At 46.1% G+C, this 15612-nt stretch overlaps 2 protein-coding genes across 2 annotated transcripts; one reads left to right on the top strand and one right to left on the bottom strand.

Moving 5' to 3' along the window:
- Positions 1–243: 243 nt before the first annotated feature.
- LOC108918767 (keratin, type I cytoskeletal 19-like) lies at positions 244–4189 on the top strand. Its single transcript, XM_018726289.2, has 8 exons — positions 244–884; positions 1569–1651; positions 1735–1891; positions 1986–2147; positions 2282–2407; positions 3230–3450; positions 3746–3759; positions 3904–4189. The coding sequence occupies exons 1-8, from the start codon at positions 249–251 to the stop codon at positions 3927–3929; spliced, it is 1425 nt and encodes a 474-aa protein (XP_018581805.2). The 5' UTR covers positions 244–248; the 3' UTR covers positions 3930–4189.
- A 3379-nt stretch (positions 4190–7568) lies between these two features.
- LOC108918768 (keratin, type I cytoskeletal 50 kDa-like) lies at positions 7569–10567 on the bottom strand. The gene is made up of 7 exons (XM_018726290.2): positions 9970–10567; positions 9455–9537; positions 9139–9295; positions 8524–8685; positions 8274–8399; positions 7955–8175; positions 7569–7798 (listed from the first exon to the last, which is right to left on the bottom strand). Exons 1-7 carry the CDS (start codon positions 10492–10494, stop codon positions 7663–7665), a joined length of 1410 nt encoding a protein of 469 aa, XP_018581806.1. The 5' UTR covers positions 10495–10567; the 3' UTR covers positions 7569–7662.
- Positions 10568–15612: the final 5045 nt, after the last annotated feature.

Here is a 15612-nt window from a genome sequence, read left to right as displayed (position 1 = left end):
ATAAAGCTACGGGCAACTGAAAAAAGTGCATACAAAATACTAAGTACTAGTGCAAATATCTGTACTCATGATCTGGACTGATTATTGTCTCATCGGTCTGTGTAAACTTTACGAAGGAGGTGACTTCATGAAGTAAGCTTTTGAGAAGCAAAACAGAGCTGGCAGGCGCTGCACCCCAGGGGTGGGAGTAGAGGGGAGCAGAAACAGGGTGTGGCGGGCTATGGGGGATGGGCAACACGGACACGAACATGTGTGTCAACAGGACGGGCTACCTAGGCGGAGAGCACGCCTACCACTCAGGGTGTTGCTGCCAGGGGGCCGTCCTCTTCATCCCGCCCCGGGGCTATATGAGCAGCGTGCTGTCCTCGCTCCCGCTGCAATCTTCTCCAAGGTCCTGGCCAAGGCAGTTGCTTCCCAGCTTCCTCACGTTCTCTCCTACACTTGAGTGCAGCAGTATGTCTCGCCATAGCATGCGCATCAGCAGCGGCCCCGGAGGGCTCAGCGGTGGCTCCATTGTCACCCAGCGCAGGGTGGTCACGACCTCCAGCGCACCCAAGGCATTCAGCATGTACGGGGCTCCAGGTTACGGAAGTCGCATTGCCTCCACCAGCATGCACGCCGTCTCCTCCGGGTTGGGTGCCGGTTTCGGAGCGGGTGCCGGGGGCTTTAGCGGTCTGGATTCAGAATCAATCCAGCTCAACGAGAAGGCCACCATGCAGAACCTCAACGATCGCTTGGCCAGCTACCTGGACAAGGTGCGATCTCTGGAGAAGGCCAATGCGGAGCTGGAGGCCAAGATCCGTGAGCACTGTGAGAAAAAGGGTCCAATTGCGCAGCGCGACTACAGCGCCTACTGGGCGACAATCAACGACCTGAAGGACAAGGTGAGCCTCTTGGGGAACACAAGGGGGAGAACGCAGATGCACAGAACACGAAACGCAGACCGGCCTCGTTTCTCACGTTCATCTGCGTAAATGGAGATTTCTGCGCGAACAAATGAGTACAACAGGCAGCACAAAGAAGCTGAAAACGGGGCACTTACGTTGCAGTTTATAGACCTGTTAGGCGCTGAAACGGCTGCGTTCACGGGGGGCAAATGCGCTGTCGAGTAAGTTCACATCGGAGCCTGCGCGTAAAAGAAGGGCTCCTCAGAAATATCACTTAAGGCAAAAATGTGCGCACTGACACCAAACACAGCAGTCCGAGTATTGCGTCTCTAATCATTTTCAAACGAAAAAGTGGAACCATTCCAACTACATTAATATTAAGTCAACATTAGTTATTGTCTGCTGAGGGTGTTCTTTCAAATCCTGAAAAGTGTTTTGTATGAGCACCGGCACTCTTTCTGGTTTTACGCAGCAAGCATCATATGTAGCCGCCCTGAGCGCTGACCTGAACGTTTAACCGCTTCAAATGAGCCCGTTATTCCTTAACATGCGTCTTCATTCATTTTCGTTGCGCGTAAGTGCTGTGCTTTCTGCAGCTTGTAGATTTGTGACCGCACGCAAGAGCTCACTTTGCGCTCCTGTTTCCACTTGTACAGTGAAACTGTATCTTTCCACTTCCAGATCGCCGCTGCCACCGTGGACAATGCCAACGTCCTTCTTCAGATCGACAATTCGAAACTGGCTGCTGATGACTTCAGGACAAAGTACGAGTCGACATTCAGCCACAAATGGGCTCACGTTAAGTGGACGAAACACTGACGTTCATTCTGTGACTGAAAACACACAGGTACGAACACGAGCTCATGATGCGCCAGTCTGTGGAGGCTGACATCGCCAACCTCCGCCGCCTCCTCGACCAGACCACTCTGACCAAGGCCGACCTGGAGATGCAGATCGAAGGGCTGCAGGACGAGCTCGCTTACCTCAAGAAGAACCATCAAGAGGTAGGTGTTTTCAATGGCTCCTCTTCTTCACGTCATACGTGTACTGCTCTGACCGGCAAGAACGGAGAACCGACACCTGTGCTGTGGCCCTCAGGATCTGGCAGCCCTGCGTTCGCAGCTCACTGGTACGGTCAACGTGGAGGTGGATGCCGCACCACAGCAGGACCTGAAAAAGGTGCTCGATGAGATGCGGATGCAGTACGAGAACATCACCGAGAAGCACCGGCGCGACCAAGAGGCCTGGTTTAACGACCAGGTAATTGTGGCAGCAGGGTGTCTAACTGTACAGAATAAGTACAAAAGATGTGATTTTAAAGCATGTCCACATCATCGATACCTGTACTCTCAGAAGACACTCCAACAATAAGGTCATTTGTTTGTTTCTCTCAGTCCGCTGTCCTGACCAAGGAGGTTGCCATCAGCACGGAAACAATTCAGACGAGCAAGACAGAGATCACGGACCTGAGGCGCACCCTGCAGGGGCTGGAAATCGAGCTTCAGTCCCAGCTCAGCATGGTGAGACCTGGGAAGGGCATCACTGACAGTCTGGGGCTCCAGCATCCTCTGAATTCACACAGGGGCATTCATGGTCCATTTATGACATTTAGGTTTACTCATTTAGCTGGCACTTCTCACCAAAGCAACTTACACTTATTTACACATACATACATTTTCTGAACCGCTTGTCCCATACGGGGTCGCGGGGAACCGGAGCCTAACCCGGCAACTCAGGGCGTAAGGCTGGAGGGGGAGGGGACACACTCAGGACGGGACACCAGTCCATCGCAAGGCACCCCAAGAGGGACTCGAACCCCAGACCCACCAGAGAGCAGGACCTGGTCCAACCCACTGCACCACCACACCCCCCTCACTTATTTACAGTACCTACTTATACAGCTGGGTAATTTCCCTGGAGCAAATTTCGGGAAAGTACCTTGGTCAAGGGTACTGCAGCTGGAGAGAGATTGGAACCTGTGACGTTTGGGTCCAAAGGCAGGAGCTCTAGCTCTGGACTACCAGTTATGGGTTTCAGCTTCAGTGACATTAGCTGTGACTATACTCTGTAAGGGCTGACAAAGGGGTCGAATAGCTGGGGGTGGGAACAGGTCAGCTGAAACGTGGACATGAGCAGAGGGGAAGTTTTCACTGGTGGGTGAAACTACTGTCGTTTGGTCTTTCCAGGTTTAGGCTGTGACATCTGAAGAAAAAGAGATTTGCGTGTATTAACGTTGCCAAGTCACAAAAGCGTTGTGTCACGGACGTTCCTCAGGGAACTGTGGCTCATAATGTAAAGTACCTTGGGAACTCTGTAACGCGGGGCGTTTCGCTGCTCTACAGAAAGGAGCTTTGGAGAACACGCTGGCCGAAACAGAAAATCGCTATAGCGCCATGCTCGCAGGCTTCCAGAACCAGATCCACATACTGGAAGCTGATCTGGCACAGGTGCGAGCCAGCATCGAGCAGCAGGGCCACGAGTACAAGATGCTGCTGGATGTGAAGAGTCGCCTGGAGCAGGAGATCGCCACCTACCGGGCCCTCCTGGAAAAGGAGGAGACCAAGTAAGAAAAGGCCTGGGGACGATGCAACTGGTTAGAACGCATTAAAAGGTCTAGTGAGCGATGCTTGTAACTGTCTGCTGCTACTACGTTTCTCTGTGTGTGTGTGTGTGTGTGTGTGTGTGTGTGTGTGTGTGTATTCATGTGCCTGTCTGTCGAAATGCCACTTGACGTTTATGAATACAAACAATTTTATATTACATATATATCAACCATTTAAATAATGTACAGGAAGGTCAAATGACTTTTCATTTAACAACAATTTCACACATTTGTCTCCTTTTCTTCCCGCTTCCAGGGGTCCAGGCACAGGTAAGAAAACTGAACTGCATTTGCAATCATCATGATGGTGGTTGTTGTTTTCTCTTCCAATCTCCAAAAAAAACACACGAATGACGCTCACGAATTATGTGTACCATGTTGATGTGCTACACGAACCTGTCTTGCTCCTCCCAGGTCCAACGGTCCGCTCTGTGAGCTGAAGGCCGAGCGTTTGGCACTGCGGCAGAGGGCCCGTTCGGGAGCGTCTCACACACCGGCAGCCGTGCCTGTTCGTGTGTGTGTCCGTATACATGTGCAGCGCGCTTTACCTTTGCTTGCAGCGCCTTTATACGAGAAGCAACAGATTAAAGGCCTGATAGTGGAAACTCTTTCATTGGGAATCCAGATGAACACAGACCAACTGTCTCATTATCCTTCTAGCAAAATACGCTTCTAAAAATAAATCTGTTGCTGCAAAAAAGCTTTTGGACTCTTGTTGTATTTCATTTTATTCTATTTTACTGTGATTTATCTGTCTGTCACTACACAAATACAAAAAAAAGACGCCAAAATTTACTCCACGCTTTATTCAGAATTAGTCCTTTCACTGTTATACTGACAACATCCTTCACCTGAAACTATCAGTAGTTATTTTTCTATGACATTCGTTCATTGAGCTTAAGCTTTTCTTCAGAGCATCTCATGCAGTGATTTACCTATTGAAATAGCGGGTAATTTGTACTCTGTCGAGGGAAAATACTGAATCGAGGGCACTAGAGCAGGTGGAGAGATTTGAACCTGCAACAGTTAAATGCAAAGGCAGCAGCTATAGCTATTGCACCCCCTGCTGCCTCCAACATTAGTAATGCCAAAGAAGAAGGAAAAGGTCCTTTCAGACAACAGCAGAAACTGCATAACCCTATCACACCCCCCCACCCCTCGTACTTGAGCCCGGGGGACGAGGAGCAGCTCTGCAGTTCTGACTGGAGCATGATAACAAATGAAATTAAGCAAACGCATGATTTCATATGAAAGGAGAACACCATGCACGTATTTCATTATTTATCTCGAGCTGAACTCCCTACACTTGGCGCAGTTTCTGTAAGATGTTTGCTTGTTGAAATGCGCCAGCCACGGGTGAACTTTGTGCCCAATAAGAGTATTGACTCAACGGGAGGAGCACGGACTGGGGGGGGGGGGGGGGGGGGGGTGACCTGGCACCACCGACAAGGGTGCGGCTCGTGCACAGCTCGCAAATCTGTTAGCCTTTCCTCCTTCATTTTGATCCGGGGCGTCAGTTTTACTGGCATGTTTGCAGCCACAGTCATTGCAGCCGTCGCACGTCGAGGCCTGTCAGTTTACATGCAGTATGGCTTGAATGTATGTGAACCCTCAAGGGATGGTCATTATTCTTGTACAAAATAATAAAACAAACTTACAAAATTAATAAATGACCATGATTTACACACATGATTCTACTCCCCTATCTGGTTTAATCAGTGCAACTCAGGGTTCACTTATTTTTATACCTGTGCGACTTCTATGTTTCTGCTACACGCATGATTTCCTCTAAAGCAACATATGGAACTGATCATTACACACCTGTTATCTCAAATGATAAAGACTGCTTCTCATAAAATTACCATTTTGTGGTGAAACTGAGGGACATAAAGGCTTACCATACTTTCAGGCAGTACTGTATACGGTTTAAAAAGCAGGATGCAGAAATTAAATTCTTTCCCTCTTTTATTTTGCGGTAAGAATCACTTATCTTTAATTGCAGACATTCACAAGCAAATTAAAATTCTTTCCCAAAATAAGAGACCAAGAAGCAGGAAATCTCACAAAATCCCTTCATTACAGAGTGGAGCATCTGCAGCCGCCAGAGAGAAAGGCTCTCATGGGTGAATCTCAGTGATTAGGATCATAATAAAGGTTTAGTCTTTTCGATGTGACACAACCTGCAAGAACACAGGCACAATCTGGAGAACAATGCTGTACAATGTGGTCCTTTGGGGCTCGTCTTCCACGCCCAGACTGGACGAGACCAGTCCAGTCCAACACACAGGAGACTGGATCTCTAGCCTTGACATGCTCTCCAGGCATGCAGGTAGTCATTGACATTGTGCCACAGCCTCCTAGGTAACCTTTGTGATGGTTACATGAAATGAGCTCTTTGAACTAGGTTCAAATCCCCCATCCTGCAGTAGTACCCTTGAGTAAGGTACGTGTCCACAACTGATACAGTAAAAACTGTCCCATTGTATAAATGAGAAAATCATATATTAAGTGAGGGGCACGGAGGCACAGCGAGTTTGTCTGGATCCTGCTCTCTGACGGGTCTGGGGTTCAAGTCCCGCTTGGGGTGCCTTGCAATGGAGTGATGTCCAGTCCTGGGTGTGTCTCCTCCCCCTCCAGCCTTATGCCCTGTGTTGCCGGGTTAGACTCCGGCTCACTGCGACCCCACTCGGGACAAGTGGCTTCAGCCAGTGTGTGTGTATGTATTAAGTGGCTTTACAGTGTAAGTTAGTTTGGAGAAAATCTTTCTCTATATCAACAAATAAGAAAAGAGAAATCAAACAGACGTGGAAAATGAAAATGTGGCACCACCTAGTGATGTCCCAGACAAAAGCAACAAGCGTCCATCTCCGCATGGACCTGACCGCTCATCCAGGCCACGAGGATGAGAAAAGAAACCAAACTGTGAAAAAAGAAACTAAAGTGTGTTTTTCCTCTTTCAGATTAATGGTCAATTAAATGAAGAATTTTTCTTTAATTCATCTAATCGAACTGTACTACTCTGCCTACCGAACTAATGAACTAGATTCTTCTTATCAAAACACGTAGACTTCTGCAGCCGGTGTCAACTGATTATTCTTGTTTTTTTTCCCTACAAATTCATTATTTTTTACTGTGGTATTGCTTTACTCAGCGAGAGGGGGCGCGGTGGCACAGTGGGTTGGACCACAGTCCTGCTCTTCGGTGGGTCTGGGGTTCGAGTTCCGCTTGGGATGCCTTGTGACGGACTGGCGTCCCGTCCTGGGTGTGTCCCCTCCCCCTCCAGCCTTACGCCCTGAGTTGCCGGGTTAGGCTCCGGTTCCCCGTAACCCTGTATGGGACAAGCGGTTCTGAAACTGTGTGTGTGTGTGCTTTACTCAGAGAGCAAGCCTTGTGTTTTATTTCATTATTATGCAGTTTATTATACTGTTATGCTTCATTTTTTTCTAGATGAGCACAAACCTGGTTGAATCCTCATTCTCATATGAATCTCTTTTTAGCTCCCTCCATTCACTCTTCAGAAACACGTTATGTAGTTGTTTTTCGAATATTCTTGTTCAATTTCTCTGTGAAAGTCTGAGAGTAATTAAAAACGCCCAGACAAGCAAAGGTGAAACTTGGTCTAGATTTCTATGAGGCACCTCAATCTACAAATTGCCTTTTTAGTTTATTTACCTCATTTATATTCTTTGTGACACTCTCCTTCTATATTTTATATATCAAACCTGATTTTAAATACATGTCTTATATTGAATTGTGAGGAAATATGAAAGGTATTATTTATTAATCATTTGCGTTATCTGGAAGGTAGAATATAACAACGGGGACATGGAGGCTAAAACAAAAAAGGAAAATTACATTGACAAATTATTATGTAATAAATATTAATTGTAAATAACTTCAGTATTTTGTTCACGTGTAAAATTTATGTTTTGCTTACCAAAAATGTTCAATTTTTACAAACATGTGAAAAGTCAGGTACAATAATGAAACAGCGACAAAACGGCTGTAAAACGTGCTGAAAACAGTTTTGTATGCTGCATTGATCTTCATACTGCAACAAAGTGACACTGAACATGATATTATGCTGGAATTTTTTTATTGGATTCAATTGATTCAGTTGATTCAGTTGATAGCTGACAGAACTGGGGCCAGTGCATTGATTTTGAAGATGTTTTATTTCTTTTCTTTGTCTGACCCACTTGTGTTCAAGGTGGTGGTTTCGGACGATACCACCTTGCCGTCCACCATTTCCTCCATAATGGTCACCACTTTGCGGGCTGTGGTGGAGGTGGAAGAGGGCAACGGGATGCTAAAAAGGAAAGGAAAGGAAAGGACAGAATCGAATTCACACCGCGATCACGATGTGCAAAGTCAGGGCCATGGAAAGATGACCAATTATTACGTTCAAAGAAATATTCTGAGATTTGCTGATTTCATTTGCAAAGTTAATGTTCAAAAGACTTGCCTGATGGCCTCTCCATCCAGCAGCCTTCTGTACTCAGCAATCTCCAACTCCAGTCGCGTTTTGATATCCAGCAGTATCTTGTACTCCTGGCTCTGGCGCTCCATGTCAGCACGCAGCTGCACCAACTGCTCTTCTAAGTTGCTCACCTGCACCTGGATGGCTGAGAGCTGCATGGAGTAGCGGTGCTCCGTGTCGGCCAGAGTCCCTTCCAGAGCCGCTTTCTGCAGGGTTCATGAGGAAAGCAGCAGAGCATTGTGAACACAAGTCTCGCTTCGGAAATCCTTAGGCTCAGATGTTTCAGTTGGGTTATATGTCTTACTTTGCTCAGCTCGGACTGCAGCTCAATTTCCAGCCCTTGCAGAGTTCGCCGAAGTTCTGTGATTTCAGTCTTGGACGACTGCAGATTCTCTGTGCTGGCAGTGACTTCCTTGTTTAGCATCTCAGTCTACAGGAAATGAGAGAAATAGACCCTGGAGACAGAAATCTAGACAGGCTCAAAGCGTAACGGACCAGTGTGAACTGGGCAGTGACGTTCATTCATGTGGTCTACTTAGATGGGTGTCTCCTACCTTGGAGTGGAACCAGGATTCCAAGTCTCTCTGGTTCTTTGCAGCCAAAGCTTCATACTGCTCTCGGATTTCAGTCAGTACTCTGGTAAGGTCTTCTTGTGGTGCAGCGTCCACCTCCACATGCACCTGACCGGTCATCTGCGTCTTCATGGCCAGGAGCTCCTGTGGGATCAGTCCAATGAGTCTGAGTGCTGAAGAAGTGAACTTGGAAGGAGGATTTTTTTTTTAGACCTCTATTATCATCTCTCTGTTCCTGTCAGTGGCCACTAATGCTCTCAAAGGAAACTGAGCTCCAGAGGCAGAGCTCCAGTGGCACTGGGCTCTTATTTCCCTGGTGGGACTGGACTCCTTTGATTTATTCACACTGTCTATTTCCACGCTTCTATACTTGTCCAGGTATGATATTTATTTATTGCAATGTTATTGCTGTGTCTTCTGTCTCAACCTTGTCGTGTGTGCATTGCTGTTGCCTCATGCAGTTTCCCTCAGGATCAATAAAGCTAAAGTTTTCATCTATGTACAGTATCTTATGTCTCAGTCTGATCTGTGCATCTAGTCAAACTAAAGGAGGATTCTTAAAATAGAGAATAAAAGCTCTGCTCTATTGAGACTCACCTCCTCATGGTTCTTTTTGAGGAAGATCAGCTCCTCCTTCATGCCCTCAATCTGCATTTCCAGGTCAGCTCTGGCCAAAGTCAACTCATCCAGAACTCTCTTCAGCCCAGCAATGTCAGCCTCCACAGACTGGCGCATCCCCAGCTCATTCTCATATCTAAGTGATGGCAGAAAATGGTCACAGCAGAAGATGACATCAGTGTGTTTTCACTTCAATGCATTCACTTTAGTAAGAAAATTAAAATTTTACATCTTTCAAATTTTATCATAACTGGTTGCTCTACGCCAAATATATTTCAGGTATAGGAAGTCTTACTTGAGTTTGAAGTCATCAGCAGCCAGCTTGGCATTGTCAAGGCTGAGATATATTCCCCCATTGACTCGAGTGGCATCCTGGATCTGAGTGTGAGTAAAAATGATTGTAATACACTACAACTTACTTTGGAACAGTACAAATTACTGTAGTGGTGCTATTATGAGTGAACAGAAAATGATTAATAAAATGTGAACAAAGAGTACAACATGTACTGGAGGCCAGAACTAAAAAACAGACTAGTGTATATTTCCTAAGCTGGTTATATAAGATTAACTAAGGGTCTGTGCTTCACCTTGTTCTGCTGAACTTGTGGAAAATTGTGGAAAAGACCAGAATTCCTAGTGACTCCTCTTTGCTCAGCTTGATAGGAAACATTCTGTGAGCTATTTTGTCTGTTGGGTTATGTCCAAGCTACTCTGGATCTATACTTCAGCAGTGAAATGAAAGCAACCAGCTGTCACCAGCAAGAATTTGGAAAACTGATGTGGATGTTGTTCCCGTGACTCAAGACCTACCTTGGCTTGGAGATCGCTGATGGTGGCCTCAAAGGCACTGAAATCACGAGTTGCTGGGGATGTTTTGTTTTCTAAAAACTGGCGGATCTTCAGCTCCAGCTCAGCATTGGCCTTCTCTAGAGAGCGCACTTTGTCCAGGTAGGAAGCCAGACGGTCATTTAGGTTCTGCATCGTGGCCTTCTCATTGGTGGTCGCCTTCATTTCAGGGCCATCCCCAAGGCTGAAGCCTCCTCCAGAACCTCCACCAAAGCCAAAGCCACCACTATACCCGCCACCAAAGCCACCACCAAAACCGACACCAGCAGCAGCACCACCACCACCAACTGCGGGGAAGATGCTAGGGACTCTGGAGATGCGAATTCCAGAGCCGCCAGCACCCGCATGTACACTGGGAGCTCGCATACCGCCTATACCGCTCATTCGGCTTCCACCTGACATAGAAATGAAGGAGGAGCTCATGGAAGGTCCCTGCATGGCTCCACCAACGGATCCAGAGGACACAAAGCTGCGGCTGGAAAAGGCCATGATCTCTTTTGGGTGGCCTAGTGACTCTGTTCTTGCTCAAGAGGATTGAGTGCAGTGCAGCTAGACAGACCACGATCCTTTTATAGCGCCGTCCTGCAGATGATGACAGGAGGTGTGGTAGGATTACCTAAGATGGGGGAGGGTCCTCTGCACAGCACAACCAGCACATGCCTGGATAACACCAAATGCATGACAAGTCCAACGTGCACAGACACACACCAACGCATTCCCTTTCCTGCCCTTGGGGACATGTTGCACAGATTCCCTTTGTAGAGCAGCAAATGTCTCTGACCTGCAATAAAAACACACACACACACACATTTTCTGAACCGCTCATCCCATACGGGGTCGCGGGGAACCAGAGCCTACCCGGCAACACAGGGCGTAAGGCCGGAGGGGGAGGGGACACACCCAAGACGGGACGCCAGTCCGCCGCAAGGCACCCCAAGTGGGACTTGAACCCTAGACCCACCCGAGAGCAGGACCCGGACCAACCCACTGCGCCACCACGCCCCCGCAATAAAAACATAATGACAATATTTTAGCAGTTTTTCAATATTGACTAAACTTTAAAAGAGTGAAGGGGTGCAGTGGTGCAGCGGGTTTGGCCGGGTCCTGCTCTCTGGTGGGTCTGGGGTTTGAGTTCGGCTTGGGGTGCCTTGCGATGGACTGGCATCCTATCCTGGGTGTGTGTGTGTGTGTGTCCCAGCCTTGTGCCTGGTACAGAATTAGATTTTTTTTCCATTAAATGAACGTCAAAAAACAGTCCATGTACAGCAATGTTTTCATGCCTTTGACTTTACCATGATCATGTTTCTAAGTCACCATAAAAAAATTCCTTTGTGAAATGCGAGTCCACACCTCTGCTTCACCTCACCTCTACCGCACCTCTGGTTGTGGGTTTGTAAATGTCTCTTCTATTTCTTTAAATATTTTTACAGTGGTATTGAAACCCTCTGACATTAGGTTATCCCTTTTTTTTAAAAAAAAGTCAGAGTACATAGCAGTCTGCATTGCAACATAAAAAGTTTTGATATTAGAGTCAGAATAAAAGTAGGGAGTGGGAAAATACGATGTGACACTGGCTTTTAGATAAATTACAGTATAACGTGGATTTTAACATCTTTTAATTTACTTATGAGTAAAGTGACTTTGTAGAATCAAAAGGTAACTATTTCATCTAAGAAATACTGGAAGAACCAAAAAGAAAAACAGCATCCTGTAAAGCAATATTCACTTTACTTGATATGAAAGCCAAAGTGCATGATTGTACTTGTATGGTATTTGTTTCAAGGCTCATTCTCATCTTTCACAGCAGGAGGTCATGAGAGCTTTCACAGCTGCTTCTTGCCACACTGCAAAGTGTGAAAGGCTCTTCGTTTTGCACACTAGCATTTGGGGTCGTTTTCAAGAAGTTGCACCATTCTCAAAAATCACAATGATTTCAGAAATCATTTCGCTCCATACATGATACGTTAAAATACGTACAAATAATTAAACGTTTCAAAGCATACAAATGCTACATTTGTGCAACAAAATCCGTGTTTAGTCAAAGGCAGCTTAGGCATTACTGAGAGAATGGGTATGTATGTACCCATGAATCCTGTCAGCTTAAAGCTATTAGACCATATAACAAAACAAGAAATAGTTAAATATTAATCAGTGCATTTGCAAAAATTTATGAAACCTCAAGACATACCACACACACACTGTCTGAACCATTTGTCCCATACGGGGTCGTGGGGAGCCGGAGCATAACCCGGCAACACACAGGGCGGAAGGGGACACACCCAGGACGGGACGCCAGTCCGTCGTAAGGCACCCCAAGCAGGACTCGAACCCCAGACCCACAGGAGAGCAGGACCCGGTCCAACCCACTGTGCCACTGTGCCACCACACCCCCCTTGAGACATACTAGGTCAGTCTATTTGAAAACTAAAATTATGCAAAGCATTAACTAAATTAATACATTGGTTAAATGAAGACAGGGCAGTCCTCTGATATATATAAAAACTAAGTAAATGTGGTAAGTTTCTTCCTCCTCAAAGATATTCATAGTTCATAGTGCTTTTTGGGATGAGGGTTCAATCGCAGTTATGCAAGGCTGGTCTTGGCTGTCATTTCTGCAAAAAGCTCCAGCAATAATTGGCTTACAAGGTGTGAAGACTTATGCAGTCAAGAATTTTTTGAAAATTTACAAGGCACTCTAAGTGTAACAATGGTAACCACAAGGGTGGGCTCCAAAAGGACTCCAGGGTAAAGAAGGTGTACAGAGCCTTAGGTCCACTAGATGGCTTTTGGATGTACACACACACACACTTTCAGAACCGCTCGTCCCTGACGGGGTCACGGGAAACCGGAGCCTACCCAGCAACACAGGGCGTAAGGGGACACACCCAGGACAGGACACCAGTCTGTCACAAGGCACCCCAAGCAGGACTCGAACCCCAGACCCACCGGAGAGTAGGACCACAGTCCAACCCACTGCGCCACCACACCCCTATATGCTTTTGGATGTATTTACATTTATTTATTCAGCAGATGTTTTTCTCCTTCTTCTCAACTCTATGTAGTGTTATCAGCCCACACCCCTTATTCACCAAGGTGACTTACACTGCTAGATACACTACTTATACCGGGTCACTCATCCATACATCAGTAGAACACACACACTATGGGGGAACCTGAACAGCAGGTCTTCGGACTGTGGGAGGAAATCGAAGCACCCAGAGGAAACCCACACAGACATGGGGAGAACATGCAAACTCCACACAGACCGAGCAGGGATCAAACCCACGTCCTCTTGTACCACCAAGGCGCTATGAGACAGCAGTGATACTCACTGTGCCACCATACATAGGGTGTCTGCATGGGTGTATGTTTTACGGTGGAATCGGAGTGCATGTCTGCAGCAGGGACGTATCTCTGCCATGTCCTGCAGCCATCCACTATCTAACAGACACACCCAGTAAGAATCCAAGCTTGTTTGAACAACAGATTCACTTTGACAAGATCATACAGCTCAGTGTGCTTGAGCTGCCAAAGCATTCTTGTATGCCTCCTCACTTCTTCCCTCTCCAGGCATTTCGTGTGGTAGCTTGTATGCACCTCAGGATTGTAGCTATGCCCTACAAGATAGATAAAGGATTTGCACCCTTTTACCTAGAACTCCTCCATATTCGCTAGACCCTCAGGAAGAACTCAGAACTTCTGAACCTGTAGTCCCGTAGTGCTCCCATTCACGAGGAGTCACAAGCTTCACAGTTCAGACATTTACCTTTACGTTCATCCATTTATCAGAGGCTTTTCTCCAAAGCAACAGACTGTTCAGAGTAACTGGGAGACAGAGAGACACAGTACAGATGGGATTTGCAGTAACCCAGGTGGGATATCAACACGGCCAGAACCAGGAGTTGTGAGGAGTGTGATGGGACATCTGGGCAGATCCTGTATATGTAGCGCAGGAATTATTTGCAGGACTGGATTATGGTGTCATTCTGCCTGGAGAAGTAGTAGACTTGAGCCTTCGCTACTCCCAGACTCTAAACCACTGGAGCAAACAAAATGAGCAAATGAAATGTCCACTTTGATGGAGAATTCCCAACAGGTGGGCAAACCTGCACGGTCTCCGGTTGCATCAATCTAAGTGGACGTAGTGGACTCTCAACCACTTTAGAGACACTGTACATGTCATTAGCATCTAGCGGCAGTGTTGTAAGTCACTGTTTAAGTTGACTTAAAAGTCTTCTTTTAAACTAGAATGCCCAGGAGGAGTGGAGGGGGCAGCCACTGGCTTCCACTTCAACCCCCAGAAGTTTTTTTTCCCCCTCTTACAGTGTTAGCAGTTAATGTAGTTATTTTAATAATTTAATGTATAGCAAACCTTTTATTTGTATTATGTATCTAGTCCTTTGTTCAGCACACTGTGTCACTGTGTGAGAAGGGCTCTAAAAATACATTGACTTGAACTGAATTGCCGGTTTCGATCTCGGAGCAGAGCTAGTGGAACTGTTAGGAAAACACATGGACTCATTGAAACGGAAGTGCTGGAAGAGACGTTGAAGGCAAACAGATGGATCTTGGAGTAAATAAGTCTGAACTCAGGACACTCAAAGGATGAAGATGTCATACTTTTGACGTGTCATGCATAGACTGGATTCTCTACAAAGATTTGGGAGAGCCAAAGAGAAAAAGAAGAGGACAACCAGCACCCAGACGGATGGGTTCAATCACAGCAACAACGGACACAACAGACAATGTACGCCCTCCAACCCAAAGAACACATGGAGGACAGAACTTCCTGGAGATACTTTATACAGAGTATATGCTTGCAAAGAGTTCACGTCTACTGAGTAACACAAAACAACAACCTTCCAAAATACAGCTATGCTTCTTTATTCTTTCTTTCTTCCTTGAAAGAAATGCAACTTCCACATCCTTCAAGAGCAACTTGGAACATTTGAGAATTCACATTGTTAGCTTTAATACATTTTCAAAATCCCATGTCTTAATTGGTTCTCTTTGCAGATCACAAAAATCAAGAGCCTGAATCTAACCCCTCCTTTAGCTTTTTTATTCCATAAAGTATTTTACATAACCCCGTAGGTGTGAACGCATAGAGTGAAAATCATGTGTCTTGACGTTTTCTCTGAGGTTCATTTGCGCTTCATTAGTACTGTGTGCACTTCCTCCCTACTTGAGTTGGGTGTTTCAGAAGCGGAGTGTGAAATGTGAACAGGGATTCATACCTTACCGCATTCACTTGGTGTTTCTGCTTGAGGCCTCCAGCCTAATGAGCATTTTACCCCAAGAGAACTATTTGTCAAATCACCCAGTACACTGCATTTTCATGTTCCATATTTTCATTGATGAAGTTGCCAGTTTATGTGCTCCCTTTACACACAGAAGACAATAAACGTACCTTAACGCTATACATTTACGTTAGACACAACCATAGCATGTCCAAAACTTACAATAAAATTAACTTTATATGTTTATACAAGTTCATGCAGGACAGATGTGGTATTCCAGTAATGCACTAATGTTCACATATGGAGAGCCCTGTTTTAAATCACTGTCATGACAAAGTCAGATAAGAAACAAAGGTGAAGCAACAAC

The sequence above is a fragment of the Scleropages formosus genome, chromosome 21 (assembly GCF_900964775.1).
Source record: "Scleropages formosus chromosome 21, fSclFor1.1, whole genome shotgun sequence".
Classification (NCBI taxonomy): Eukaryota; Metazoa; Chordata; class Actinopteri; order Osteoglossiformes; family Osteoglossidae; genus Scleropages; species Scleropages formosus.
Note: the sequence above shows the minus strand (reverse complement) of the source record. Positions and strands in the feature narration are given on the sequence as shown.

What these genes read in the sequence shown, in the direction of transcription:
- LOC108918767 (XM_018726289.2), top strand. Translation starts at nt 249, where the DNA reads ATGTGTGTCAACAGGACGGGCTACCTAGGCGGAGAGCACGCCTACCAC. An exon ending in AGGCCTGGTTTAACGACCAG is followed by an intron (nt 2,148 to 2,281) that starts GTAATTGTGGCA and finishes TGTTTCTCTCAG; the next exon opens with TCCGCTGTCCTGACCAAGGA. An exon ending in TTCAGTCCCAGCTCAGCATG is followed by an intron (nt 2,408 to 3,229) that starts GTGAGACCTGGG and finishes GCTGCTCTACAG; the next exon opens with AAAGGAGCTTTGGAGAACAC.
- LOC108918768 (XM_018726290.2), bottom strand. Translation starts at nt 10,494, where the DNA reads ATGGCCTTTTCCAGCCGCAGCTTTGTGTCCTCTGGATCCGTTGGTGGA. An exon ending in GCTGATGACTTCAAACTCAA is followed by an intron (nt 9,296 to 9,454) that starts GTAAGACTTCCT and finishes GCCATCACTTAG; the next exon opens with ATATGAGAATGAGCTGGGGA. An exon ending in AATCCTGGTTCCACTCCAAG is followed by an intron (nt 8,400 to 8,523) that starts GTAGGAGACACC and finishes CATTTCCTGTAG; the next exon opens with ACTGAGATGCTAAACAAGGA.